Raw genomic sequence first — 27,286 nt, 5'->3', positions numbered from 1 at the left:
AACCTTTTACCATACAATTGAAGTCACAAACTAGATGATGCATTACATTCATCTTATCCTGGTTCAGTTTTGTGTTCCTGATCACACGTACCCCAAAGCGGGTGTCTTCTAACCCTCATAGTATATAAACTAGCACAGGGCCAGACCTGTGATCCTGTGACTATATTTCCTAGAGAGATTTCCACCCACCTCTGACCCTTCGCATACACCACAAATTTCAGTCCCAAGATAGCTGTCTGGCTCCCTTCAAGGACACAAAAATGGAAACCAGATCAATGTAGGGATGAGGACTAGACTCAATCAAAGTACAAATGACTTGCAATGTGAAATGAAATCCAAGTATATCCCCTTCAAACAAGGAGCTGGGCTTTTTTAGTTCAGCTAAGGGCTAGCAGTCGCAATGGGGCTGAGAACAGATTGAAATCCTGCCTGTCCTGGAGCTCGTCTCTTCCTCCTAGAACCTTCGGAGGTGTGGAGACCACCTGCAATCCTTCACTAGTGGGTGAGCCCTACTGGGGATAGGGCTGGGTTGAGTATTTAGAGAAGAGTCGGTGTCTAAATTTTCCCCAAATAGAGAGCCTCCAACACCCACCCACCTCCAACACACACACAATAGGAAGTCCAGTTGGGTCACATCTGAAATGGAGCAAGCAAAGGATGGCCCATCAGAACAAAGATTCTGAATGTGGCCTTAAAGGGAAGATGATGAATACCAGTGCTGTCCTTTGTATCCATCCTTCCCATTTAGTTATTGTTACTGACGGCATTTAGATGCTCACGTCACCTCCTACCCAAAGCAAAATCTTTCCTTGTGTCTCACTTAATCTCCTTCCCCCCTCAATTGTTCCCAGGAGAAATGGAGAGCACAGGTCATTTGCTCCGGCCTTATTTTGAGGAGTCACATTTTTTTTGAAGATGGCTATGGCACCTACTTGGCACATAGTAGGTGCTCCCTAAGCATTGTGCGATACCTCACCAACTTCCTCCTTGGTAAGTTAAAGAACAAACCAACAAATCAACCAACACAAACCAACACCTAGTCCTTTGGTGCATTGTTTTTTGCTCTTTTCCAGACCCCCTCCAGCTTTTCCACCCACTGGTAGACCCATTTATGCCTCAAAAAGCATAACCAGTTGGCAGGCCGCGTGCAGCAAGCTGAGTGGGATGCTGGGAAGGTCATACACTATTGAGTTGCATCCTAGGCCTGTTTCTAACCGCCACGGGCTTTTCTGAGCTCATTTCCCCAACTACAAAATCAGTGGGTTGGATGCAATGGACACTGGGGCTACTCCTAATGCTAACAACACGCACGCTCTGGTTACTTCCCAGCTCCTCCATGCTGTATTTGTGTTACTACGTACTAGTATTCACCTACGTTTTGCCAAGGAGGGAAGTGGGCAAGGAAGGAGGAAGGGAGGGAAGGAGGGAGAGAGGCAGGGAGAAAACCAGCTCTATACTAGGGACTCATTCAACTTGTCATCTTACCGCCCTGACACTCTCTTCTCAGCAGTCGTCCTTTCTCTTGTCAGTGTTACGTGTGTCAGAGTCTACCATGCCCATCGCTCTTGTCCCTGTACCGCGTTAGTACCTGAGTTCTGGGTTTTGGTCTTTGTACACACTGCCTCGTGCTCGGCCCCTCTGACCATCGTCCTGCTGGCGACTGTTCGTCTCCCTCATTTTGCCAGCGTCACCTGGAAGAATGCTAGTCCTGGCTTGTGAGGTACCAGCGACCCCAGCCAGCTGTCACGCTCCCGTGAGCAGCTTCCCAGGTTAGTCCTTGACGTCAGAAGTCAGTGACATCCCATAATGCTCACCCCGTGCAGCCTCCCTGGCTCTGCACCACACCTGTCCCCGCAGGGTCGCCCTGGCGGGGGGGGCATGGATCCCATCTCAGGACCGTAATGGCTGCCAGGGCCCCCCCACCCCGTGGCTTCTTCAATCAGAACGCCCACAACAAGGAGACAAGAATCCTTGGGGATGGCAGGGCCCCCTGCTCAGCCGACCTCACCCAAGGCCAGGGAGTCCACATGGCTGATGCCACGCCGCGCTGCATTTAGATAAGACAAAGAATGTCAGCAAGTTAGAGGTCAAGCCTCCTCCCAGCCCCCAGTCCAAGATGAGGGCGAGGTGGTGGTGATGGTGGTGGCCACAGCAGAGCAGGAGGCGGCGGCAGCAGAGGAGGAAGGAAGGATTGTTTTTGCCTGTTTCCTTCGGAGGCCTGAGGTGCTAGGAAGAGGTTTACAGCTGCAGGAACCCAGAGCCTGGGCGGCAGGGAGAGGGGGCCGGCAACCTGATTGATTTTGGCAAGGCCTTGGTTGCAGGGGCCAGCAGAGAGCAATCTAGATTTGTATCAGCTTAAAGAGGCTCAGGAGGCAGAGGGCGGCCGCCTGCCCTCCTGACTCCTAACCCTGTCCCAGGTCTGCTGGGGCAAGGCCTGTGCAAGGGAGGCGGGTTGGGAGTGCTAACTGGATTTTTTTTTTTATTTTTATATCAAGACACTGTGTTTAAAATTTTTACAAAGGACAAACTCCATGGGTTTCCGTTAGTGTTTTAAGAACTTTTCTTTAAAAAAAAAAAAAAGCCAACAACAACAACAAAAAAAACACCGCCTTTTTGAAAGTGAAAATGACAGACACAAAAAGAGACTGTAAAGAAAGTGGGGCAGAGGCAGAGCCCAGATGATGAGGGGGTGGGGGCAAAGTGACATGGCCTCTGGAGGCCCTTGTTCACCACATCTCAGGGCTCTCGGGCTAGCCAGGGCGATGTTGCTGGCCTTGGGGGAAGCAGGGCAACCCTCCATGGGGACCCAGAGGTGGTCGGATGCCTCTCCCTTGCGACTCTCCAGTCCCAGCCATCATTAGCTCCTTCCTCCTTCCACCCCATGGTTTCGCTCGAACCTGTTTCTTTCGGGTGGGTGGGGGGGCTCGGAGGGAGGAGGAGGAGTCCTTTCCCTTGGCCTGATTGTGTGAGCACTGGGGGTTCCAGAACCAGAGCGACCTGGGTCCGGAGAACCTCCCTTCCACAGCCTCTTAGCACTCATGGGTTGAAAAAGCATTTGCTTGAAAATTTTTTTTTTAAAAATCAACAAAAACAAGACCCAGAAAAAAGACCAAGTCTGGGGGGTGGGGGGAGGAAGAGCTAGTGTGCTCTTGACAGCTCCCGAGTCTGGAGTTGGTCGGTGGTGCAGTTCCAAGAGAGGCCGAAGGCGAGCACCGAGGGGGTGTCCAGCTGTGGCTTTCAGGCCCCCCAGGAGTGTCTGTGGTCAGGCTCAGGGAGCTGGCTGCAGCTGCTGTCCCACGGGTCCTCGGTTGGCCGAGGACTCCTTGGCGTCCCCGTTTGCAGGGTTTGTTCACGTTTGCTTCCATATCGGTGTTGCTGTCTGTACATGCGGGTGCATGTCCACATCTGTCTGTGTTTGTGCAGGTGGTTCTGCTGTAGGGTGTGGGTGCGTGCGTATACATAGATGTCTGTCTGTGTCCGTGTGTGCGTGTCTGTGTGCGCATGTGTGCGTGGCTCTGGGAGGGAGGGAGCTGGGGGTGGGGGGCGGGGAGATGAGCTGTGCCCCTGGGCTGGAGCTATACCCGGGTGGTGGAGTGTGAGTGGGGCAGCCCGGTGCTGTTGAACCCTGCGGCAAAGGTGTTATAGGGGTGCAAGGTCTGCAGCCCTACCAGCGAGTTGGGGATCATCGTGATGGTGTTGGGGGTCATGAGTGGGATGTCATCAGGGGAGCGCCGCAGGGTCAGGGTGTAGTCGGGCAAGGCGGTGAGACGCAGCGTGTCGTGCGGGGGGCCGGCCTCACACTCATGGTGGGTGGGGCCCAGCTGTAACGCCGCTAGCTCCTCCTCAGGGGCAGCTCCTAATTCTGGGGCCCCGGCTCCCCTCTGAGGGCTAGGCTGCCGCAGGGGCTCCTGGCGCCGCTTGTCCTTACGGTAGTAGAGGGCAGCAAAGGCCAGCACGTTAAGGAACAGGAGGGAGGCCCCCACAGCGATGGTGACACTCAATTCGGTGGAGTAGTCACGAGGATTCTCCACCAGGAGTGGCCCTGCGTCCTGGTCCCCATTCCAGGAGCCTTGGGCGTTCTCGTTGCTGTAGGCAGGTGAGATGGCTGGCCGCTTGGTGCTCCAGGTCTTGCCATTGGGCCTGCGGGTGATGTGGGAGCTGTGGGTGGTATCCGGGGGCGGCACTTTGGTGGTTGTGGACGTATAGTGGAACATGTCATGCAGGTTATACAGATGGGGCACCAGGTGTTTCCAAAAGGCCACCTTGGTGGCCCGGTAATGATCGCGGACCCTTGGTTTCAGCCCGATGTGAAGGTAGAGCTGGTCTCGGGGATTGTATTTGGACCAGGCCACTTCCTCAAAGCGGTTGGCCTTGGTGTGAATGAACTTGGTGTCCTGGGGGACCGGCTTGTTGGGATCCCTGAAATACCACATGGAAATCTGGGGTCACCACTCTACCCAGACGAGGAAAGGGCCCAGCGTTTGTCCTCTCACACCCACCCCCTAAACCTCTTCCCAGTCGGAAACATACCCCGCCCCCGGACTTCCGTCTTTTTCAGGGCCCCTCCCTCTCTCCCCCTAGGCTTGAACTTGCAGGCCCCACAGTGAGCAGCGGCATAGAAAACCGTCTCATCCTCCTCTGTGCTCATCTTCCAAGATCAGGCTACAAATGGGTTTTCTTCTCTTCACATGAGCACCTGTCAGTCCTGCCGCCACCTGGCTGTGCTAAGGGCCCTCCTCCGAAGCCTCTTTCTGAACGTACTTTATGCCCACTTCCTGTGGCCTCTGGCCGTGGACCTTGAACTCTCACTCGTGCTCAGTCCTACCGCTAACTGAGTTCCAAGCCTCCACACACGTTCTGAAGGAAAGAAGATGGCATGAGAGATTGGAGAAGGGGAGGCAGGAAGGGCAAGCCAGTTTCTGGGGCTATCTTAGGGAAGATGAAAGAGGTTTAGAGAGAGGAGCAGAGGAGACGGCATGCTGGGTGAGGGGGGGGTCCCAAAGAAGGAAAAAAAAAAACCATTTTCTCCTTACCCAGTCTTGGCAAAGTTGGTCCAATAGGTCATGACAACAGCACTGAGCATAACATCATTCTTGGAGAAGTTGCAGGGGAAAAGGTCAGTGGGACCTACCATGGGGACACCAAAGACGTAGGGTACTTCGTCCCCATGAGCTGCATCTGACCAAGCAGGCTTCATGAGGCTCTGGCAGTGATGGTAGAAGGCGTAGAAGTAGGTAGGTGAGCCATAGCGTGCATGCAGATCGGCTGTCACCACCGAAGGCTCCACCCACTGGTGGTCGGTGAAGAGCGCCACCAGTGTTTTACGGCGGGTCTCAGGATTGTCGCGGTCTGCCCAGTCTGTGTACATGAACTTGATGGTCTCCCGCAGGGTGTCCTTCCCCTCGGGATAGCCATACAGATTGTCCACAAAGTTGGAGACGGAATAGTCAAAGTCAGTGCCAGAGACACCGTCCTCGGGGTCGACCACCCCTTCCACAAACTTGAGGCCCTCGCCCTGGTTGACACCTAGCATAATATCATAGTTGAGGAACTCGCCTTGTTCCATGAGGATCTCCGGGTCATCAGGAATGACATCACCGTCGATCACGGGGCCAAAGGCCACATGGTAGCGGGCCGGCTGGATGTCCTGTTCTACCAGCTCCTTGGCGCTCTTTTGTCGAAGGCAGTCCACCATATCCACGGTGTCCAGCACGTTACAGCCCACTTTGTCTGCCAACAGGCTGGTGTACTTCACCGGCTGGTAGTTCACAGCCCAGCTGGACAGAGCAGAACCACTTTGGATGATGGCCCTCTGGAAAAGCCCTATGGAAGACAGGCAGCATGAGGTCAGATCGGTCGTGTCTCACACACACAACAACAACAAAACATCCTATTGCTTGGCCACTGAGATCGCCATGCACTTTGAATGGGCTGGGAAGGGAGAAGGACACTTTCAGCAGTGGATGAGGGGTTAGGCCCAGAGGAGGGTTGCTGAGCCCTCCGCTGAAAGGCGAGCTCCCCACCCCACCCCCCACCATCAGGTGTCTCCATTGCTTCCCTTGCCTGGTGGGATGGTTGGTAACTTGGGGGTTAAGGACATGCCAGGAAGAATTAACCCATTGGGTCCCACACATCAGCCTCCTTATGCGCCCTCTCTTTATCTCTCGTTGTCTTCCTTTCTTGCTTCCTGCCCAGCTGGGCCCCGCTCTGTGCCAGCGCACCACCAGGGAGCTGGCGCTTATACCACAAAGGGGTCTTTTTCATGAGGGATGAGAAATGCAGGCAGGAGAAGAGCCCCACATTCGGGGAGTGTGGGGGAAAGATCTCGAGGGCAAAGGCCTTGGGGTCTGAAGGTGCCCAGGGCACGTGCCCTCCTAGTGTGCAGTCTCCAAAGAGATGTTTTTCCTGAAGCTACTGATAGCAACTTCACACCCACATTTTGCCTCCCCCACCACTCTCCCCCACAGCTCAGAGGCAGCCAGTCCCCCAGACTCAAAAAGGAGACGATTCTTCCCCTCTCTAGGGGGGAAAAAAGAGGGTACCATTCTTTCCTTAGCCCTAGCATCCCAAGGCAGAATTTGGCATGTCTGAGAGAAAGGCGGTTTGCATGGGCAGAAAGAGAGGGAGACAAATGTAGATTACAACTCAACAGACAGCCTCACTTTTCCCAAGACCACTATTCCATGAGTCAATTCCAGAGAGATCAAGAGAACGGATCTTTAAAGAAGCGAGGCTTCCCAAGACAGGGGCCCCGATGAGACAGAGCACGATGCCCCTCCAGGAAAGGAAAGAGTCCAGTCGGAAGCAGTGCCCTCACAGCGGTCCTTCAGCCGCCTTTGGGGAAAAAGGGGGAGACAGTCTTGTTCCCGCTCCTGTCACCCAGGAACACGTTCTCTCCCTTTCGCGAGGCAGGTCCCACCTGACTCTTCCCTCCCCGGGTAGCCTCACCCTGGAGGGCAGAGACAGAATTTCTAGGTCTCTGAGGGACTGAAAGTCTTCCTGTGAAAACCTCACCAATTTGTGGCGTTGGCTTTGACAACAAGAACATGTCTTCTCACAGATTTCCTTACTTCAGAAAAGGTCACTTCATATTTCAGGAAGCTGTTGCCTTCAGGAGAAGCTCAGCTTTGCCTCGCAGAGACAGAATGTTCTCTCTAGCGCAGAGGTGGACAGAACATTCTGTGCCGTGCAAAAAAAAAAGTGGGGGCCTGTGTGGCCTCCTGTTTAGGGGAGAGGTTAAAATGAGTCTTGGGGTGCTGATGTTGGAGCACAGTGGGTTAAGAGGCCACCTGCAGTGCTGGCATCCCATATCAGAGCACTGGTTTGAGTCCTGGCTGCTCCCCTTCTGATCCAGCTCCCTGTTAATGCACCTGGGAAAGTAGGTACTTGGGCCCTTGCTACCCATGTGAAAGACCAGGATGGAGTTCCTGGCTTCGCCCTGGCCCAGTCCTTGGGGCCATTTGGGGAGTGAACTAACAGATGGAAGATCTCTCTCTCTCTCTCTTTGCCTCTGTTACTCTTTCAAATAAATAAATAAATCTTTTTAGAAAAGATTCAGAAGGCCTTCATGCGCTATACTTCAATTCTCTTACTAACTCAAATCCTTCAAAAAAAAAAAAAGTCTGGGGGGAGAACATTTAGTACAGCTGGTTGAAATGCCCACATCCCAAATCTGAACGCACGGTTCAATTCTTAGCAACTTTGCTTCCAATCCAGCTTTCTGCTAATGCCCACCCTGGGAGGCAGTAGGTGATGGCTCAACTATTTGAATCCCTGCCACCCACATGGGGAGATCTGGATTGAGTTCCAGGTTTCTGGCTTCCGCCCGGCCAAACCCTGCATGGTGTAGGCATATGAGAAGTAAACCAGAGGATAGAAGATTCTCTCTCTCTCTCTCTCTCTCTCTCTCTCTCTCTCTCAAATAAAGTGAAAACCAAATTAGTCTCAAGGTGGGAGTTGTGGCACAGGGGTAAGCTGCTACTCAGGACACCTGCCTCCCATATGGGAGCGGCTGGTTCGAGTCCCAGTTACTCTGTTTTGATCCAGCTTCCTGCTAATGCACCCGGGAGGTAAAAGAGCTGGAGTACTTGGGCCCCTGCCACCCATATAAGAGACCCCGATTGAGTTCCTGGCTCCTGGTTTCAACCTGGCCCAACCCTGGCTGTTACAGCCATTTAGGGGAATAAACCAGCAAGTGGAAGATCTCTTTCTCTCTCTCTGTTTCTCCCTTTCTGTGTGTTCCTCTGCCTTTCAAGTAAATAAATAAATAAATAAGATTTTTTTAAAAATAAAAAAGAATCTCCCTTGGGTGTATTGTGTCACCTGGGGGAAGGTTTGGGGTCCAATAATAGACCCTTGTCCCTCAGAAGTCCACCTCTCAGGGTAGGGATTCTCATTTCAGACCCACCTCGCCCTCAGAGACGCTTCCCTTCTCGTACGGACTTGCTTCTCCGAGAGAAAGGCAGAGAGTCTCTCTGACACTCAGAAACTCATTTTCGTCCCCAGATCACTATGGAATGAGGTCCCCTGCCCCAGAAGAACTACTGTCCTTGGGGCCTGTGCTGTGGCACAGTGGGTTAACGCCCTGGCCTGAAGCGCTGGCATCCCATATGGGCGCTGGTTCGAGACACGGCTGCTCCACTTCCAATCCAGCTCTCTGCTATGGCCTGGGAAAGCAGTAGAAGATGGCCCAAGGCCTTGGACCCCTGCACCCACGTGGGAGACCTGGTAGAAGCTCCTGGCTCCTGGCTTCGGATCGACACAGCTCTGGCCGTTGCAGCCATCTGGGGAGTCAACCAGCAGATGGAAAACCTGTCTCTCTGTCTCTACCTCTTTCTGTAACTCTGTCTTTCAAATAAATAAAATAAATCTTAAAAAAAAAAAGAACTACTGTCCTTTCAGAGAGGCAAGTCTAGTTCTACTCTCCCAAATAAGACCCCCGTCTCGGGAGAACCTTGCTTTCTCAGGGCACTTGTTTCCTTAGAGGAAACAGGTCCATTCCTCCCTTCCCAGCCACCCTGCAAAGCAATATTGGGGGCACAGAGCTGGGCATTCTGGAGCCTACAAGGCCTGGGGCTCAGGGTGGCCCTGTAAGCTACTCACCCTCAGAGTGATGGGACAGTGTGAGGAGGCTGACACAGGATGCGCCGATGCCCGAGCCGAAGACGGTGATACGGCGGGGATCTCCTCCGAAGAAGGCGATATTCTCGCTCACCCAGCGGAGGGCCTGGATTTGGTCAAGGAGCCCATAGTTGCCCTTGGCAGCCTGATCTCCGGTGCTCAGGAAGCCTGGATTCAACAGAGGGGACAGTGAAGAGGAGGAGGCAGGATTCGGGTTAAGATGGCGGGCAGGAGTCGGGGAGGTGAGGATAGAGGGTGAACATGCCGCGTGGCCCTTTCTACCTCGCAACTAGAAGCCATTGCTGCCTTTTTGCAAGGTCTAGTGTCAGCAGTACACGAAAGGGTGGTCCCCAGTCTCCCGCTTGTTATCCAGCTGGGAAGGAGGGGCCTGCAGGTGAGACCCTTAGATCGCAGGAACTGCAAATGGCCAGAAGTCAGCATTCTTTGCCCTGCTGTATTACCCAGGGACAGTATCCTAATATCTCGTGAGATGTGGAGGAAAGACAGGGGGCTTGGAATCAGCCAGTCCTTAGTTTGAGTCCTGGCTCTAACACATTCTAGTTATATAGCCTTTGGGCAAGTTATTTAAAAGCTCTGGGCCGTAGTTTCCTCTTCTGCAAAATGAGGCTAAAAATACCTCACAGAGTGGTGGGAAGGATCCAATGAGCATAAGCATGTATAACGTGTGCAGCACACTGTAGAGCTGCATTTAGTTCTCTTTCCCCATCTTTCTCTGTCTCCTTGCCCTTCCTGTAGGAACGAGTCCACCTCCACTTCTTGCCAGGGCCTCCAATCTCCCCCTGCCCTCATTCCCAGGGCACTTCTCATTGCCCTTCCTCCAAGACCTGGGGCCCGGCAATCTGTGTTGTTAACAAGCTCTCCAGGTGATGCTGATGCCTATGAAAGTCGCACAGCCACTGGCTTAGACCATCTTGTTCATCTGGCGGACAAATGGGGAAGTCAGTGCCGTGTGCGTTACCACAGAAACAGGTTTTCCCGCCCACCCACGGGGATTTGCTGCTGAGGAGACAGATCACCATGGAGACTACCTTCCCGCCCACCTGCTGGGATTTGCTGCTGTGGAGACTTGTTGCCATGGAGACTACCTTCCCGCCCACCTGCTGGCTATCCCACAGAGATGCCCTATATTTCCCCCCACCCCGCTTCCATTTTAGACTGATCTCTCTCCCCCTGATCGGCAGGTTCTTTGGAAGGCTCTGTCTTCTCCAGCCCTAAGCTTTCGGAAGGGGTCTTTCCAGGTGGGGACTTGCAGCGCTCCTGCAGACATTGCCAATGCACACTAGGATGAGTATTTTTTGACTCCACAGTTAAGAGCTCACTCACAGCACCTGGAATGAACTTTGCACAAGGCCATGTTTCAGGAGGCCTGGCAGCTCACAGAGCTCCCTGGCCATCCAGGGAGTCCATGGGTGGGGGCTGAATTCCAGTAGACTAAAGAAGGTACAAGCCCTCATGGCTATCTTTCCAGAGTCTTCTGTAGTTAGCTCCCACAAAAGAGCTCATCTTCCACCATGTCACTGATTTTACCTCTGGTAGAATGAAGTATGTCAAAGGCTTTGTTATTCCCCCCAGGACCTAGTGACAAGACTCCTTTAACCCCAGGTTCCAGAGGAGGAAACGAGGAGACATCAGAGAAAGCCCAAATGAGGATGAACGGAGGAGTCCCGGTTCCCGCAGACAAGGGAGCTTGCTTCTCCTTTGCTTGCCCCATGGAGAAACTGTAGCTGCTTCCACAAGCCTTAAGTACTCTGCTGACCGCGATCCCACCCAGCTGCCCAAGCTGTGAGCCCCTCTGGTCAAATTCCCTCAGTGCTTCTGTCAGTCCTCTCTCCTTCCCCCATATTCTCTTTTCCTTGACCAAGGCATCATTCAGGGAAAGTGTGCATTCGGTCCTAGTAGAGCAGACTGCTCCAATTTCTTGGGTGAGGAACAAAGGCTCCAGCAGGGAGGATTTAACCATCACTCTCTGCTCCCTTGGGTCCCATGAGCCCTAGATACGGGACAATGAAGTATGTGGCTGGTGCCATATCAAACATCCTTACTGGGGCCGGCGCTGTGGCATAGTGGGTAAAGCTGCCAGCTGCAGTGCCGGCATCCCATATGGGCGCCGGTTTGAGTCCCAGCTGTTCCACTTCCAATCCAGCTCTCTGCTATGGCCTGGGAAAGCAGTAGAAGAAGGCCCAGGTCCTTGGGCCCCTGCACCCAAGTGGGAGACCCCGAAGAAGCTCTTGGCTCCTGGCTTTGGATCAGCACAGCTCCGGCCATTCTGGCCATCTGGGGAGTGAACCAGTGGATGGAAGACCTCTCTCTATCTCTCTCTCTCTCCCTCTGCCTCTCTGTAACTCTGCCTTTCAAATAAATTTAAAAAATCCTTACTCTGAGAAGGGTCCTGCTTGAAGTTCAATATCCAACAAGCTTGAGCAGCTTATACAGCAGACCCGACTGACTACAAACACGCCAAACCTGGCAGTGTGGCAGAGTAGTCACTGCTAGTTTCCCAGGAACTCAGCCACCCCAGAAACCACTTGAGAGTGGAGGCTGAAACACCAAACTGTGGAAACTATCAGAATATATCTGAGCCAGTCTCCCTGCGCCTGAGTTTATATTGCAACACATGGTAAGCTGATTGTCAACAGATTGTATCAAAACCAGATACTTGTGTCACTTAAGGCTTGACGTTTGCCAGGTTTTCAGTTTGCCTGCAGGGTACCTGAGCAAGGAAGGAGGATTAAATTCTGGAACCCAGAATAAAACTTGGCACGCTCCTACTTCCTCAGCCCCAGGAATATCTGTATCTTATATCCTGCTGGAGTTCCTTTCTTTTGCTGGCTCCAAGCCCGCTGGGGGCTTCTCAAATAATAGCTAGCCCTCTGCCTTGGAGGGGATTCATGGATTAGCCTGTGACATTCTCAACATACATGACTCATCTAAGATATAGGATAGAGAAGCCCCTCAGGGTGAGCAGTCTGCTTGGGCTTGGCGCTCAGGAGAAGCTGCTGGGAGAGAGAGTGAATGAATGCCTGGAATTGGGGTCCAGAACCAGCCATGTGGTTTGGAATGCTTTGAGAAAGAGAATAACAAAGCCTTAGCTTCACAACACAGTCCCCAAGCATCAGGGACAAACCCCTGTTCTACATCTGCCAAGAAAAAAAAATCTTGTCTGTACCCAGAACCCAATCAAGTGGCTTATTGATTATATTTGCATTGCAGAACAGGAAATGAAGGGTACACAGAAAGTGGTGGAGAACTTCCAAAGAAATCTCAGTTTATAATTCCTTGCCAGGGGCCGGCACTGTGGCGTAGTGGGTAAAGCTGCTGCCTGCAGTGCCAGCATCCCGTATGGATGCTGGTTCGTGTCCCAGCTGCTCCACTTCCAATCCAGTTCTCTATGGCCTGGGAAAGAAGTAGAAGATGGCCCAAGTCTTTGGGTCCCTGTACCCATGTGGCAGACTCGAAAGAAGCTCCTGGCTCCTGGCTTTGGATCGGCGCAGCTCTGGCCGTGGAAGCCAATTGGGAAGTGAACCAGTGGATGGAGGACCTCTCTCTCTGCCTCTCTTTCTCTCTGTGTGTAACGCTGACTTTCAAATAAATAAATCTTTTTTTTAAAAAATAATTCCTTGCCAGTTTGGGGTAATAAAAAAATCCATGCATATGTGGGGTCTTCAGAAAGTTCATGGAAAATATGTATTCTGAAAAAACTTTGGGGGGCTGGCACTGTGGTGTAGCAGGTTAAGCTGCCATCTGCAATGCTGGCATCCCATATGGGCGCCAGTTCAAGTCCTGGCTGCTCCACTTCCAATCCAGCTCCCTGATAATGTACCTGAGAAGGCAACAGAAGATGGCCCAAGTGCTTAGGCCCCTGCACCCATGTGGGAGACCCGGAAGAAGACCTGGCTGTTATAGCCATTTCAGGAATGAACTAGCCGATGAAGATTTCTGCCTCTCCCTCTCTCCCTGTAACTCTGACTTTCAGATAAATATATAAATTAAAAAAAAACTATTCACAAATTTCAAAAACTTTGCACTAAAATAAACTTACCTTTTAATTCCATTTTCCGTGAACTTTTGGAAGTATGCTTATTATTTTCATCATCAACATAAGCAAGTCTTAAGAATAACACTCCTGTCCCCTATATGTGTTCTTCTAGTTATTCAAGTGAGAGGAGGCTATAAAGGGTCTTCTTAACCTGGGTGAATTTCAGGGGTATCCATGCAATTGTGTGTGTATATGTGTGCACACGCGTGTGTGTGTATGTGCACACATTGTTCTGGGGAGAGGCCATAGCTTCATCAGGTTAAGAACTTTTGATGTTGGCCGGCGCCGCGGCTCAATAGGCTAATCCTCCACCTAGCGGCACCGGCACACAGGGTTCTAGTCCCGGTCGGGGCGCCGGCTTCTGTCCCGGTTGCCCCTCTTCCAGGCCAGCTCTCTGCTGTGGCCAGGGAAGGCAGTGGAGGATGGCCCAAGTGCTTGGGCCCTGCACCCCATGGGAGACCAGGAGAAGCACCTGGCTCCTGCCTTCGGATCAGCGCGGTGCGCCGGCCGCAGCACGCCAGCTGCGGTGGCCATTGGAAGGTGAACCAACGGCAAAAGGAAGACCTCTCTCTCTCTCTCTCTCTCACTATCCACTCTGCCTGTCAAAAAAAAAAAAAAAAAAAAAGAACTTCTGATGTAGAAGCTTAAGGATTAGAGCCGCCAAGGGGCCGTGATGTAATCGGGGCATCGGCGCTCACAGGGCAAGCTCCCCAACGTCAGCCTTCTGTGCAGCCCACAGCTCCAAGCTGATGCTGCGGAGACTTCACAGTCTGGGCGAAATCCCCAGTCCTTCCTTCTGTCTCCTTTCTGCCTTCCTTTGCCTGCAGCGCTCTCGTCCTCGTTTCTCCCCAGCCCTTCTCGACTTCTCCTTTTCCCCCTCTCCTCTGCTCTCTTTTCCTTCTCTCAGTCTGCTGGCCTGCTAACATGGCACTGAGGCCAAAGCTTAGCATTCTCCAAATCAGCCTTCTAGAATGGAGCTCTGTCTTTAAAATTGTTAAAAGAAAGGAAAATTGCTTTTGGCCTGTAACAACTGTGTGTGTGTGTGTGTGTGTGTGTTATGCCCCACGTAACCCTATCCACCCACCTGTCAATCAGATGACCCCCTCCCCAGGATGTACCTCCTCTTGCCTGGGACCTGGGGATGGTACCATGTAACCATACCTCTTTCTAAGCTCATAAGGAACCTGGTAAAGGGAAGGGTTCTTTCTTTCTCTCTCTCTCTCTCTCTCTCTCTCTCTCTCTCTCTCTCTCCGTCCCCCCACCACCACCACCACGTGGACCCAGAGTGAGCAGGGTATGAAAACCTCTCTCTTTTCCTTTCCTGGCCCACTTTCCCTGAACAATGCCCACGTGTGCATGTGTATCTTTTCCTCACTTTGTAAATAAACTATCACTTTTCACATTCTGTTTGTGCCTGTACTTAGACTGCTTCTCCAAGGAAGAGGTAAGAGCCTAGGACAGGAATGTAGGCCCAACCTAGCCCACAGCAATGACGCCCTGAAATTCAGATCCCCTTTCTCCACAAGGTAGAACAGCTGGCAAGAATCCAGCTGTGGTGTTGGAGGCAGAGCAGAAAGATGAAGTGGCAGGGACAGAATCATGGGGTCCAGAGCCCACCAGGCTGTGTGAGCCCAGGTAATGCCCTGCGTGCATATCTCTCAGCCCCACCTGTCCCAGGTGCCACTGACGGGGACACACACTCTGTTTTTTCCCAGGGAATATAATTTCTCCAATCTGAACTAAAAAAAAAGGTCTCTTTCTGTCCCACATAGTGATGTGATAAGGGTAAGTCAACCGAGATGGGCCTTCTGCATATATAAATGCACCACCAGGGCCTCACCCCAGGGTTGGAAGGCGCAAAGCAACAGAGTGAAGTGCACCAGTGAGAACAGTTGGCCATGGAGTGAGCCATGCCTCACTGCTGGCTCCGTACCGAGGCCTACAGCTTCACAAGCAGCCTAGGCCCTCCCCTCACCCACTGCAACTCTGAGGACACAAACCCTCCAGGCAGGAAGTTGGCTTCCTCCAGGCACTACAGGGACACAGGGTCCAGATGAGCCAGGTCCACATGCTTAGTTACCCTCTCTGAAGCGCTTGTTTACCTGAAGACCTGGGCCCTAGATAGGCATTGGGAGATCACCAAGGAAGGTGCAGAATAGAGAGGCAGCTTAAAGTGCTGAAACAAGTGTGTACACAGCAGTGTGTGTGTGTGTGTGTGTACGAGGAGGTGTTTGGGATGGAGTGCAAATGCACGTGTAACGGGTGGTAGCGTGTGAGAGAGCAGGAGGATGTGTGTTCGGAGGCACGGCTATGCTTCCAGGGAGTACAGGTGTGTGTGCATGTATGCACGGATGCAGCTCCACGTAACCTGGATGCATATAGATTTGTGGGGTGAGGTGAAGGAACAAGCACATGTCTATTTATTGGGTATATAGACTAGGATACTTCAAAGAGTTTATGGAAAATGGAATGAAAAGATAAGCTCATTTGGGCACCCAAATGCTTGCAACTTACGAGTAGTTTTTTTACAACATGGCATTTCCTGTGAACATTTTTGAAGGCCCTTCACATGCAGGGTATGTATGGGAAAAATGCATAAATCTACATGTGTGTGTTAGAACATGTAGGGGGAATACATATGTGTAGGACATGGGATATGTGCAGATGTGCAAGCAGGGATACAGGGAGGCTGTGTGCATGTGTAGCATTTGTAAATGTATGGGGTGGACATACAGGTGAGGCTATATGTGTGTAGGGAGGGGGTATTGGTTTGTATTTACACGGGGAAGGTGAGGGACAGACTTGTGTATGGGGGTGGTGTGTGGGGGTATGGAGTAGATGATGTGAAGTATGGTGGGTAGAGGGATATTGGTAGGTGTTTGTGTGGGAGTAAGGTGGAAGGAATACCTATGTGCATGTATATCTTTTGAATACATGTGTGGAGTTTGGGTGGGGGTGTGGCTGTGCAAGGTGTAGGCTATAAAGATGGAGGCAGATGAAAGTGGGATGTGGATCTGTGCAGTGTGCACGGGTGGAGAGGTGGGAAGACGTATATGAGAATGTGTGTGTGTGTGTGTGTGTGTACATATACAAAGGGTGAGAGAAATGTGTACATGTGGGGTGTGGCTGGGGAGTGTGTACAGCCTGTGGGTAGGTGGATGTGCATGCCTGGGACAGTGTCTTTCTGGGTGATGGGGTGTGTAGATGCAGATGTGGGGCTAAGCGTGTGTGCTTTGTGGAGGTGCATGTGTGGGAGTGGCTGGGGTGGGTGTGTGAGGGTATATGGGTGCATGGGCATGGTGTCCACTAGAAGGAATCTGTGTGTGTGTGTGTGTGTGTGTCTGTGTCTGTGTGTGTAGGCGTGAAGAGAGGACACTAGAAAATTTAACAGGCCCTACAAAACTCATCAGCCAAAATCCTGGTAGCAAGGAATTGACTGGGGACCTAAGAGAAGGTGTGAAGTTTGGATTTCCAGTGGTCCCTACACTGGGGTAGCTGCCAGGATTTGGCTAGGGCCCATGGCCATACAGCATTTTTACCATGGTCATGAACACCAGTTAAAGAGCCAAGGCTTAACTGCCCCCCGGCCCTGCCCCAGGCATTCTTTCCTCCCAGCTTTGAGAAGTCAGTCTTCCTTCTAGGCACCTGGCAGGAAGGCGTACCTAGCACCCCAACCCGGTAGTTGAGGGTGATGACGATGACGTTGCCATAGCTGGCGAGGACACTGCCGTCAATCATGTTGCCTGTCCCTTCCATGTAAGAGCCTCCGTGGATATAGACCATGACGGGTTTAGCGCCACTGTCCCGGATGTCTGCAAAGAGAAGGGGTGAGACACAGGCTGGGTAGGATGCCCTTCCTCCCCCACCCCCGCCAGCCCTGGGTTGGGTGGGGGAGTGGGGGGAGGGGGTGCAGGCAGCAAAGCTATCCCAGGTGCCAGGACACTACCACCATCCCTGCGGGCAGGACTCGCGTGGGGTTGCTCGGCCTGGAGCTCAAGCCTTGGCCAGAGCCCTCTGGGCTTCCATCATGTGTTTTAGAGACTCTGCTTACTGGCGCCTCCCAGCTAAAGGCAGCTAGGCTGAGGGGTGGGGGGGGGCAGCAGGAAGAGGGAGGGCTGGCCTCCTAGCTGCGTCAGCTGAGTCCCTGCCCTGGGCACCCAGGAGTCCTGGGACCTGACATGGCTTTAGAAAACCGGGGGCTGGGAGCCCTGCAACCCCAAGACTACACCAGTTACATGGAAAAACAGCCACTGGCAGCAGCTGGCCCCCAGTGCAGACAGAGACAAGAGGTGTGGGAGTAAGGGGTGGCACGGGACAGAACAAGGAAGGAGGAGGGGAGAGGGGCGTGAATGGCAGAGATTGGGGGGGGGGCGCCTTACTGACAAGGCTGCTCAGCCACGTGCCCTTTTCCCCATTCTCCCTGGGGGTAAGGCAGAGCTAAGGATTCGAGCGATTGTGCCCAGTCAGCATTAAGATGAAGATGGGGGCCTCCCCAGAGGCCATTCAATAAGGGCCCGGCAGGCAGCTGCTCCCGAGCCCAGGCAGCGAGGCGACGGGGCCAGGGCAGTCACAAGAAGGCTCCAGGCCTAATTCCCTCTGCCTGGTGCCTCTCATGTGTGAGCGGACCCCCCCGTTTGCCACACCCACCCTCCCCCCCCCCCAGCACAGCCCTGCCCATCACCAAGGGGCCCCCTGAGCTGGCCCCTCCAGGGGCGAAGGGGCAGGAGCAGGGCATGGAGGCAGAAGGCAGCACTCACTGCTGTGGAGCGGACACAACCTGTTTCCCCATCGAGCGATCGGCACCCCAGGATCTTATGCCGTCTGGCGACAGCCGTGGTGTCCTGGCCTCAGCCTGCCCTTAGAACCCACACACTCTTTCTGGCCCTGTTCCGAACCCACTGCAGTCCCTGGCCCTGAGGCCATCGCTCTGTTGTGGGAGAAGGCTGGGGAGAGCCTAGGCATTGCCTTTCTCCAGCCCCTTCAGTTCTTACTGTCTCACTCTTCGGTTCACCGTCCCGCTGGGCCCCTCTCCCAGGAGCCAGGCTCCCTGTGAGACGCAGGAGTCTCCGCAATGAAACCCAGGGATGGTCTGGCCATCTAGTATCCCGCGTGCCTCATCCCCCCACCCCCACCGTCCCGCCATCCCTCTTTCCTCTCCTTTCTCCTTGTGTTCAGCAGAGGCAGGTGCCCGGGAACCACAGAAGATGGGATTGGGGGACTGGGGCAAGGAGGATGCCTTCCCCGTGGCTCTGCTGTGGCTCCTGCTCCTGCCAGCCATGTCCATCACCCTGGAACTCCCAGTGGCCAGTGCGGCCAAAGATGGAGGAACAGCCCGTCGGCCTTGTACAGGAACAGAAACACACCAACGGACGGACAGACAGACAGATGGGGCTTCTCCCCATCGAGAAGGGGAGGGGCTCTGTGCCATGCACCAGCCGCCGCGCCCTGCAGCCCCCAAATACCTTCATCTTCATCCCCGTCATTATCCGCTAAGTCCTCGCCCTGTTTCTTAGCGCCGGATCCTGGGGACCAGACACGGGGAGACACAACAGCACAGAACAGAGAACAAAACAGAGAGAGAATTCAAAAACAGCATGACTGCAGTGTGGCCCAGCAAGCCAGCTCTGGGCCTGAGCCCAGGACAGGCAGGAGGGATGGCAAGAACTGAGGGAATGGGTGGGCTGAGGCCCAGACCTTTATCAGGATGATGGTGTTGCAGGCCTCTGCTGTGCTGGCCTCCCTGCACCTCCCTGCCCCACCTCCCTGTCCCCATCAGCCCATCTCAACCAATTCCCTTCCCAGTTAGGAAGGAGGTAGCGGCAGGTGGGCCAGGGCACAGAGCCAGAGGTCCACTTCCGGGGGTGGGGGAGGGGAGGATTCATTCTGCATGAAAGAGGCTGCACATGTGGGCCCAGGCAGGTGGAGCTGGAACACAGGGGCAGGTACCGCGGGTGAGGGATGACATTGCCAGCATGTGTGGGTATCCATGTGAGGTTGTTTCGGGCAGAGATGTGTACCAGGGACCCCAAGCCTGAGCTCCCAGGGCCCAGTGCGTGGGGGTTGGAGCCAGGCCTCAGCTGACCCTGATTCCCACAGGAGAAGATGGGAAATGAAGTTTGCTCTCTGCTCTTCCTCGCTGGGCCCTCCCCTGCTCTGGTTAATGGCAAATGGGGTTGCTGCCCGCAGGAACCAGTCTGGAGAGCAGCAAGCATTGCTCTGAGATGGAAAGCCAGAGATGCAGGGAGGGAAGGTAGAAAGGGCATAGGAGAAAGGGACAATGGAGAGAGCGAGAGAGAGCGAGCGAGAGCAAGAGAGGAATAATGGTGCTAGCTCCTGCCATGTACTGAAATATTTACCATGTACCATACCCCCTACTTCTGCCATATGGTTGGATGCTTACATCCCTATCTTTATTCCTGTTTCACTGATGGGGAAACTGAGGTTCAGAGAGGCTAAGTGACTTGCTCGAGATCACACAGCTAGGAGGTGCTCGAGGTGAGAGTCAAACCCAGGTCTGCCTGACTCCAAAGCCCATGGTCTTTCCACTGCACCATGCCGCCTTTCTGGGATGGGAGAAAGAGAAGGAAGAAACAGATGAGAAGAGAGATGGGAGCATGGAGAGGTGAGGCAAGGAGAGAAGAGACTAGAGGGGAGAAGAGAGACATTCCGGAGCTGGGGGTAGGCTGGCATCCACTCTCCTTCCTGTTTGAAGGAGATGAGAAGTACATCTTCTGAAGGGGGGGGGGGGGCTCTCCTGTCTGGATACCGGCCGGTGTGTGAAAACAGGGCTCATGCTCAGCCCGGAGGCAGGAAAAGCCCCCTTTCCCAGGCGACCTGGGCTCTGGGGACCGGCTTTCCCGAGAGCTAGCCATCAAAATGGGACGTGCCCTCATACGACAAGATGGCCTGTCCACTAGGGCTAGAGCCCAGCCCTTGGGTAGAGCATACTCCCAGCTTCCTGGACTTCTGGGAACACCTACCGTCTTCCCGCGTCAGCTCAACACCTGCCCGCAGTGCCCTCAGAAACCCGCTGGGACGCAGACATCATCACCCACGCAGAAGCCAACCCATCAGACTGCCAGGACTCCCTCCTCCCGACACATGGATTTCCTCCCACTCTGCCGGGCGGGGGCGGGGCTGAGGGGCGGGACAGCTCTGCCCCAGAAACCCCCTTCACTTCCTGTCGTCGGCTGTTCCTGACTTGCAAGCTGTGTCCCCCTGTTCCACTCTGACAGTGTCCCTGGACGGCTGCAGCTTGAAAGTTGGCCCTTGCTCGGTAACTCCTTGCTGTCATGTTTCTCACCCAGGACGGCTCAGCCCCCGTCCCCAAACACTGGGCCTCTGCAGGATGGCAACCAGGCCACCCCATCTGACCTATGCATGCCACAGCCCTAATCACCTCTGGGTGTGGCTCTCATGATTCCTACTTCTTCGAATAGGCCCTGCATAGGGAACTAATTGGAACACTAAATGGGCAAATGTCGCCTCCCCCACCACACACACACACACACACACACACACACAGAGTCTGGAACCCACTGCTCGTGGGGCCTTAGGGAAATCAGCTGAGTTTTATGCCTAACTAGGAGCTTCTTCAGAGCAACAATCAGGCTGTTAGTCACGTCTAAATCTTTCCTCTACCTCAAATCCTGATAGCACCTTGCCCATGACCTTGCCCTAGTCCATTGTCATGATGGGGGAAATGTTCGTATTTGAGTAGGGGGCTTCTAGTCTGCTGTCTGGCCAAACTCTCAGGGCTGGCCTGGGCCACCCCGAGCTTTCAGAAGAACCCTGGGGAGGTCATTGTTCCTAATGAACGGTCAAGGTTAATATCAGCTCCTCTCCTTACCCCACTCCAGCAAGTAACTCACAGGAGCTGGTCCTAAGAGGTCTAACAGGCTGGCTTCCTGATGCTTTTATGGGTGAGTGGAATACAAACGCCCCATCAGTCCCCTACCTCAACTCCAGAGGTGGCAATGCTGGCTCCTAAAGGGATGCACTTGCCTAAGGGCTCACCGTGGGTTGGCAGCAGAGCTGGGACTCACTCAGGCTTTGTGTGTACGGTCCTGGGCTGCGCGTGGGCATGCAGCGAAACACTGTCCCCAAGGCATCGTGTCTCACGCCACGCTTCAGTGGGCACCTAAAGCGCACAGGGCCCCTGCTCAGCATGTCGGTTCCTGGGCTGTGCCTCCAGCAATTCTTCTTCTGCGGTAGGGAATATCCCATCCCCAGGAACCTGGGCGACCCCACTCTGAGAAACCCTGCCCTGGGACATGACGGGAAAACAAACTGCAAGCCTGCCGAAGGGCTGCACGGATCCGGCTGGCATTTTCCACCTGTTCCTTAGGCTCTTACTGATTCTAATTCTGTCCAACCCATCCACATGTCAGCTTTTCTTTGTTTGTTTGTTTCTTCTCTGAGTTGAGGAGGTGGGAAGGAGCCGATGGGGGCCGGCTCTGAGGGCTACAGTGGAAAGAACATGCCCTAAGGGTCAAAAAGGCCCAGGTTTGGGTCCCAGCTCTGCAACAGACCAGCACGGGGGGTGGGGTCGGCCTTGAGCAGCAGCAAGTCACTTCCCTGGGCCTGTTTCCTCATCCGTAAAATTGGGATCCTGACTCCTGCCTTACAGGCCTCCAGAGACCTGGAGGAGGAGTTTACGAGGTAACTACCAAAGGGTTTTGCAAGTGGCATGCAGAGCCGGGAGAGATTCCTCTCAGCAAGAGGGTGAATTTCAAATTCAGGAGATCGTGTAAGCTGCCTTCTGAATTCTGACTGGGAGCTCCCAGACACCCCCTTGCCTCTCCCTGCCCCCACGCTCCGCCACCTGCATAGGTGACATAGGCATAGGTGGTCTGCCTGCTCGGCCCTGACTGCAGGGTGGTGGGGCCAGCGGTGCGGGCTGCATAGCAACAGTCACTAACCCTGCATACACGTGCTGGGTCTAAGCCTCAGGACTGGAGGATGGGGTCCAGACGTTCAACCCACGGAACAACTGAAGGGGGGGGACGGGAAGGGTCGTGTGGCTCACTGTCAAAAGGGCGGAGCCTCTGGCTCCGTCTTGGCTGTTTCTCCTGAGGTGTCACAGAGAGAGAGAGAGAGAGAGAGGGAGAGAGAGAGAGAGAGCGCGCGAGCCGCTGGCTCTGTCTTTGGTACTCACTCTAGGGTGGAATTTGGGACTGGGGAGATTGGAAGAAGGGGGAAATGGGGTTGCTGCTTCTGCTCTGAGCCTGTTCTCAGGTTCACCGACTCCTCCCTGAAAAGCAGCCAGGGCCCTCAGATGAGGCAGCCCCTGTGCCTGTTCACTGTGCCCTGAGACTGGGCTGCTTGAGGAAGGCCAGGTCCTCAGGGGCAAGGGCAGGTGGGCAGGCAGCCCTCCCTCTCTCTCTCTCTCCCTCCCCGCCGGCTCGCTACCTACCTCCTTTCCTACAAATTTTCTTGTTGGGCTTTCGGGCGCATTCCTTGGAAATCCGCTTTACTGTAAAATGAATAAAAAACTAAAAAATAACAGGAGGCCTCTGCCCAGGGGCATGCACCCCCCACCCCACCCCCAGGCCCCAAGAGCTGAGCCGCTCTGCAGACGGCACATGGCAGAGAGCCTGTCCCACCATCTCCTTTTTTTCTGTCACTTACCTTTGTGTGATCCTCCCCCCCGCCCCGCGGGAGGAGGCATCAGCTAGTGAAAAGAGGAGCCACCTAAGCATTGCCCACCAGGCTCACCCCTGCCCACCCCCCTCCACGCCCAGCTCCCTTGGCCTCACACACCTACCACCTTTTGAAGCAGGTGGAATTGGCTATAGTGGTGGTGGGGGGAGGGCGGGGGGGTGCTGGTGGAGCCAGCGTCCTCCCGCAGGGCAGCTGCCGGTACTGACTCATACTCCCCCACCCTGGGGGGGGGACCCCCATCCAGCACTGGACCTTAACCTGTCAAAGCTCTGAGGCCTGACCAGGCCCTCTCCTGGCAACAGTGTCACTCACACATGGGAGCTAGGACAATGCTGGGAGAGGGAGGAACCGGGGCAGGGGGAGGGGGGCAAGAGGGGGCGGGGAGGCCAAGCTGAGTGATGGTTAGAAGCATTTTCACAGAGAGACAGACGCATGCTGCTGGGGTTTGCCACCACATGCAAGCCAGCGACACGACAGGGCAGGCGGGAGGCGGGGAGGGGCACAGTGGCAGGTCGCCGCACTCACCATCCTCCGTGGGCACATAGACATTCAGGTAGAGACAGTCTTCGTTGGGCTCCTGGATATAAGTAGCGACGATGTCCAAGTTGGCAGTGAACCAGACTGGCAGCATAACTTCGGGCACAGCTGTGTGGATGTTCTGGGGGCACACTGGGGGAAAGTGTGTGGCGTTCCGGATGCCAGACCAGGATGGGGGTGGTTCAGGGGGCAGGAAACGTTTCTCGCCGATCGGGGGCGCCGCGTAGGGCACCCCTAGGTATTGGTCCACAGGCCCCAAGATCTCACTGGGCAATGGTACCCGGGCACCCCTAAGCTTTCCAAAGTGAGTGTTGACCGTGGGCGCTGGGGCCTGAGTACTGGCCCTCAGCACCAAACTGACGAACCAGAGGGTGAGGCTCAGGCTGCGGCCGACTGTGGGTTTGGGGCTCAGGGACAGCGAGGGCAGGCCAAGCCGCAGCCACATGTTCCGGGCAGGGGGACTGGCAGAAGAGGCAGACTCCAGGGTCACAGCATCCGCCCAATAGGCAGCCCCTTCATGGTCACACTGACTTGAACCTCAAAAGTGAGGGAGCAGGTCGTCGGAGCACCACAGCTTCAGAAAGGGGACTCCCTCAGGGCCAGACAGGCCTGTGGAAAGAGGGAAGGACGAGTCATCCAAGACGCTTTGGAAGGGCCAGGAGTCTGTTTTGGTGTCCCGCTGGGCTTGGGCAATTCTCACGCCCAGGCTTCCAGAACCAGGCAGTCAGAACCATTCTATGCAGCACCTGGCCGAGGTTGGACAAAAAATCCAAGGGGATGGCCTGAGCGACGGTTGGTGCCAGTGTACACAGTTCCCAAGTTCAACTGCACAGCCAGTGGAGTTCATCAGGGTCAGCTGGAGCCAGAGTAGCACGTGGTAGGAGGGGGTGGGGGAGACCGCCCAGGGACCCCCTGAGCGTGCTGTGGGAACTCCCAGTGATCCCGCACAGGGACCTCCAGAGCAGGAGACAGCAGGATTGTTAACCTCACTTTGGGACACTTGCGCATAAGAAAAGAAAGCAGCAGCAAGGCAGAAGGTCCCACAGTGAGACCCCCTTTGCCCTCAGGCCGGGCAGGGGCAGGGGCAGGACAGTCTTTCACCAGAGTCCCCAGACCCTCCTGCGCTCTTCCTGGCCATTTGCCCTCAGCCTTCAACTGCTCCCAAATCCTTAAGCCTCGTGCTTTCTGCCGGATCTTTCTTAATTCACACCAAATGCTAGGACCCAAGGCACCTTAGGCACTGCCGATGCTCATCCAAGTCCAGTGTAAATTAAACAATGGAGTGTGGGGGACACACTCTCGGAGACTCATAGAAATAAACCCACCAAGACTCAAGGAAGACAGGGAGAGAGACCATGCCGGGATCACAGACATGCATTCCAGACCCAGAGACCCCCTCAGCGGGTCCCGCGCTGTCCAACAGAGCGCCTCCCACAGCCAGAGCCTCACAAGGCACACACAGAGACTTACGGAGACCTAATCACACACATCCGCATAGGTAAATACCCAGACACACACAGCGTAATGGTAACACATGGGTGGAGACAGACATAGAAATAGCAACACATCAGACACACGGGCCTCCTGACACCGTTACACAGCCGACACACACACAGGCGTTCCACACGGTCACACGCGCACGCCCAAGCACACGCACAACGCATGCACATTTCCTTTTCTCCGTTTCTCCCGCCTTCCAAGATTGCAGCTCTGCTCCTTTAAGAACTGGCTGAAGGGGTGGGGGAGGGCGATTGGGAACGCCCGGCAATCGGCCACCACGAGAGGGGAATGAGAATGTGTGTGTGCGTGTGCGTGTGCGTGTGCTTGTGTGTGTGTGTGTGTGTGTGTGTGTGAGAGAGAGAGAGTGAGCAAGAGAGCGAGAGCGAGAGAGAGAGAGAGAGAGAGAGAGAGACAGAGACAGAGAGAGGAGAGAGGAGGAAGGGTGGGTAAACTGACCAAAGGGGTGGGGGCTCAGAGGAAATGGGGAGCAAAGTATGGGGGGGAAGATCCCAGACACTGCCCAGAATGCACCCCGATGGAGGGGAGGAGGGGAGGGGGAAGGAAGGGGTAGGAGTAGGGAGGTGGGGCAGGAGGGAGTGGGTGGGTGTGTGTGTATGGGGGGGGGTAGTCCGCAGCTGAGTTCACACAATCCCCCCATTCACCGTCTCCATGGCAACTCTGGGGCACAGACCGCTCATTCACACGGCTTCCCCGCCAGCAACCCCCCCTCATTAACCCCCTCAGTGCCACCCCACCCCACAAATTCCATTAACCCCTTCGAGATGCCTCCCTCTCCTGTAACCCTTCGGCGCCAAATGCCAAAATCCCCTTTGAGTTAATTCCCTGTAGCCCCTCCCCCGCAAACACCTAGACAAACCGACCGACCCCCAAACGCCCTCTGTACCCTAGGACCCACTGTGAGTCCCCAAGGCCAAGATTTCCATCCTGGTCCAACTTGCAATTTGGGAGAAGACAAGGGAAGGCAGCAATGCCGGGGATAAGAATGGCATCTGGGGACACTCTGGGGGCTGGAGCAGTATTGGGTGAGGGGCATTGTGCAGAAATGGACCGGTATTGAGAACTGCGGTATTGGGGGCGCCCCAGGTTTGGAATGGGATCGGGGGATGGAGTTGCGCTGGAATGGGGGAGGATAGGATAAAGGCCTCCATTGGGTGGGGGGGCTGCAGAGAGTGGGGGAGGGAGCCTGGCTATGAGATGCTATGATGGAAGGGGGATGGGGCTGCACTGCAGGGGAGGGGGGACTGGCAATGTGCAAGACAGGAATGGGGCTGGGGGCCCTCGAGAGGGGTATTTTGATGAGCATGCGGGCTGCGCTGTGGAAACAGAGGGACCATGGGCGGGAGGATGATAGGGATGCGGGATTTAGGGAGGAGGTGGAGGACAGAAGCTGCGGGGGGAGGGCGGGGGGGGGTCAGGGGTGCCGATCGAGAACATGGGGTTGAAAGGGATGGGGGGCCATTGGCTGGGGAGTGAAGGAGCCAGAAATTGGGAGGGGATAGGATGGGGGCAAGGTATGGACAGCTAGAGGATGAGAGACCGGGGCAGGCGGCCTCACCTGTTCCCCGGGCTGCTGCGAGCGATTGAACCCGGCCACGGACCACCCATATCGCCTCCAGGCCAAGGGCTCCGCACCCGAATCCCCGAGATCAGCTCTCCGGCAGCCTGGCTGCTGTGCCCGCGCACCAAGGGGGCGCGCTGCGCGTGCCCGGACACGGGGGGGCGCGGTCCCTGCCATTAACTCCTTTTGTGCCAGAGATGGCTCAAGTCCTGGGGCATGGCCCAATTCCCCCATGCTTAAACCCGCTCTGCTCATGCTCTCTCCTTCTCCTTGTCTTACATTCACACCTCACACCGCCAAGTTACCAGACAGGTGATCTTCCAGGACATCTAGTCCAAACTTTACCTGCAAAGCTTGGTATCTTGGAATGAAGGGAGAAACTGAGGCACTGAGGGCAGGAGCCCTCATTCATGCTCCATAAAGACAAGCCTCCACCTCCCTCTGTGTCCTTCACCTCTCCTCCAGCTGCAAACCAGTGGGGCCACTCCGCCCATATCCCATCACTCTCTCAAAGGTCAATGCCATTCAGCGGGGACCTGTCAGACTCAACACTGGCAGCCTGCCAGCTGTCTCAGCATCTGCCTCTCCCCTCCAGATCCAGGGTCACCGTGTCTTCATTTCTGTGTAGAGCCCACCTGTCCAGTTTGTCCAGCACCCCCAAGCCCCTCTGGATGTCCTTTACCCCAGCCAACCCTCTCTTCCTGTGGCTTCTCAGAACATTTGTCACAACAGGGTAAGCCAGCTTCAATCACGTTGCCCTATACCCTTGTCAGAGTGCCATTCCTTGAACATGCCACTCTTAAATGTGGTAAATCCCACTGAGGTAGGTA

The 27,286-nt window shown here is 54.8% G+C and overlaps 1 protein-coding gene across 3 annotated transcripts; it reads right to left on the bottom strand.

Moving 5' to 3' along the window:
- Positions 1-2,542: 2,542 nt before the first annotated feature.
- On the bottom strand, positions 2,543-26,592 carry NLGN3 (neuroligin 3). Of its 3 annotated transcripts, XM_051827185.3 has the most exons (8): positions 26,454-26,592; positions 23,366-23,986; positions 22,593-22,652; positions 18,640-18,699; positions 16,840-16,989; positions 9,103-9,288; positions 5,034-5,823; positions 2,543-4,419 (listed from the first exon to the last, which is right to left on the bottom strand). In XM_051827185.3, the coding sequence occupies exons 2-8, from the start codon at positions 23,820-23,822 to the stop codon at positions 3,576-3,578; spliced, it is 2,547 nt and encodes an 848-aa protein (XP_051683145.1). In that variant the 5' UTR covers positions 23,823-23,986; positions 26,454-26,592; the 3' UTR covers positions 2,543-3,575. The 3 variants fall into 3 exon arrangements, with proteins under 3 accessions (XP_051683145.1, XP_051683146.1, XP_051683147.1); XM_051827186.3 differs by lacking the exon at positions 22,593-22,652; XM_051827187.3 differs by lacking the exons at positions 18,640-18,699; positions 22,593-22,652.
- Between the last annotated feature and the right edge of the window lie 694 nt (positions 26,593-27,286).

This window comes from Oryctolagus cuniculus, chromosome X (assembly GCF_051225735.1).
Source record: "Oryctolagus cuniculus isolate XC-2025 breed Fujian yellow rabbit chromosome X, ASM5122573v1, whole genome shotgun sequence".
Classification (NCBI taxonomy): Eukaryota; Metazoa; Chordata; class Mammalia; order Lagomorpha; family Leporidae; genus Oryctolagus; species Oryctolagus cuniculus.
Note: the sequence above shows the minus strand (reverse complement) of the source record. Positions and strands in the feature narration are given on the sequence as shown.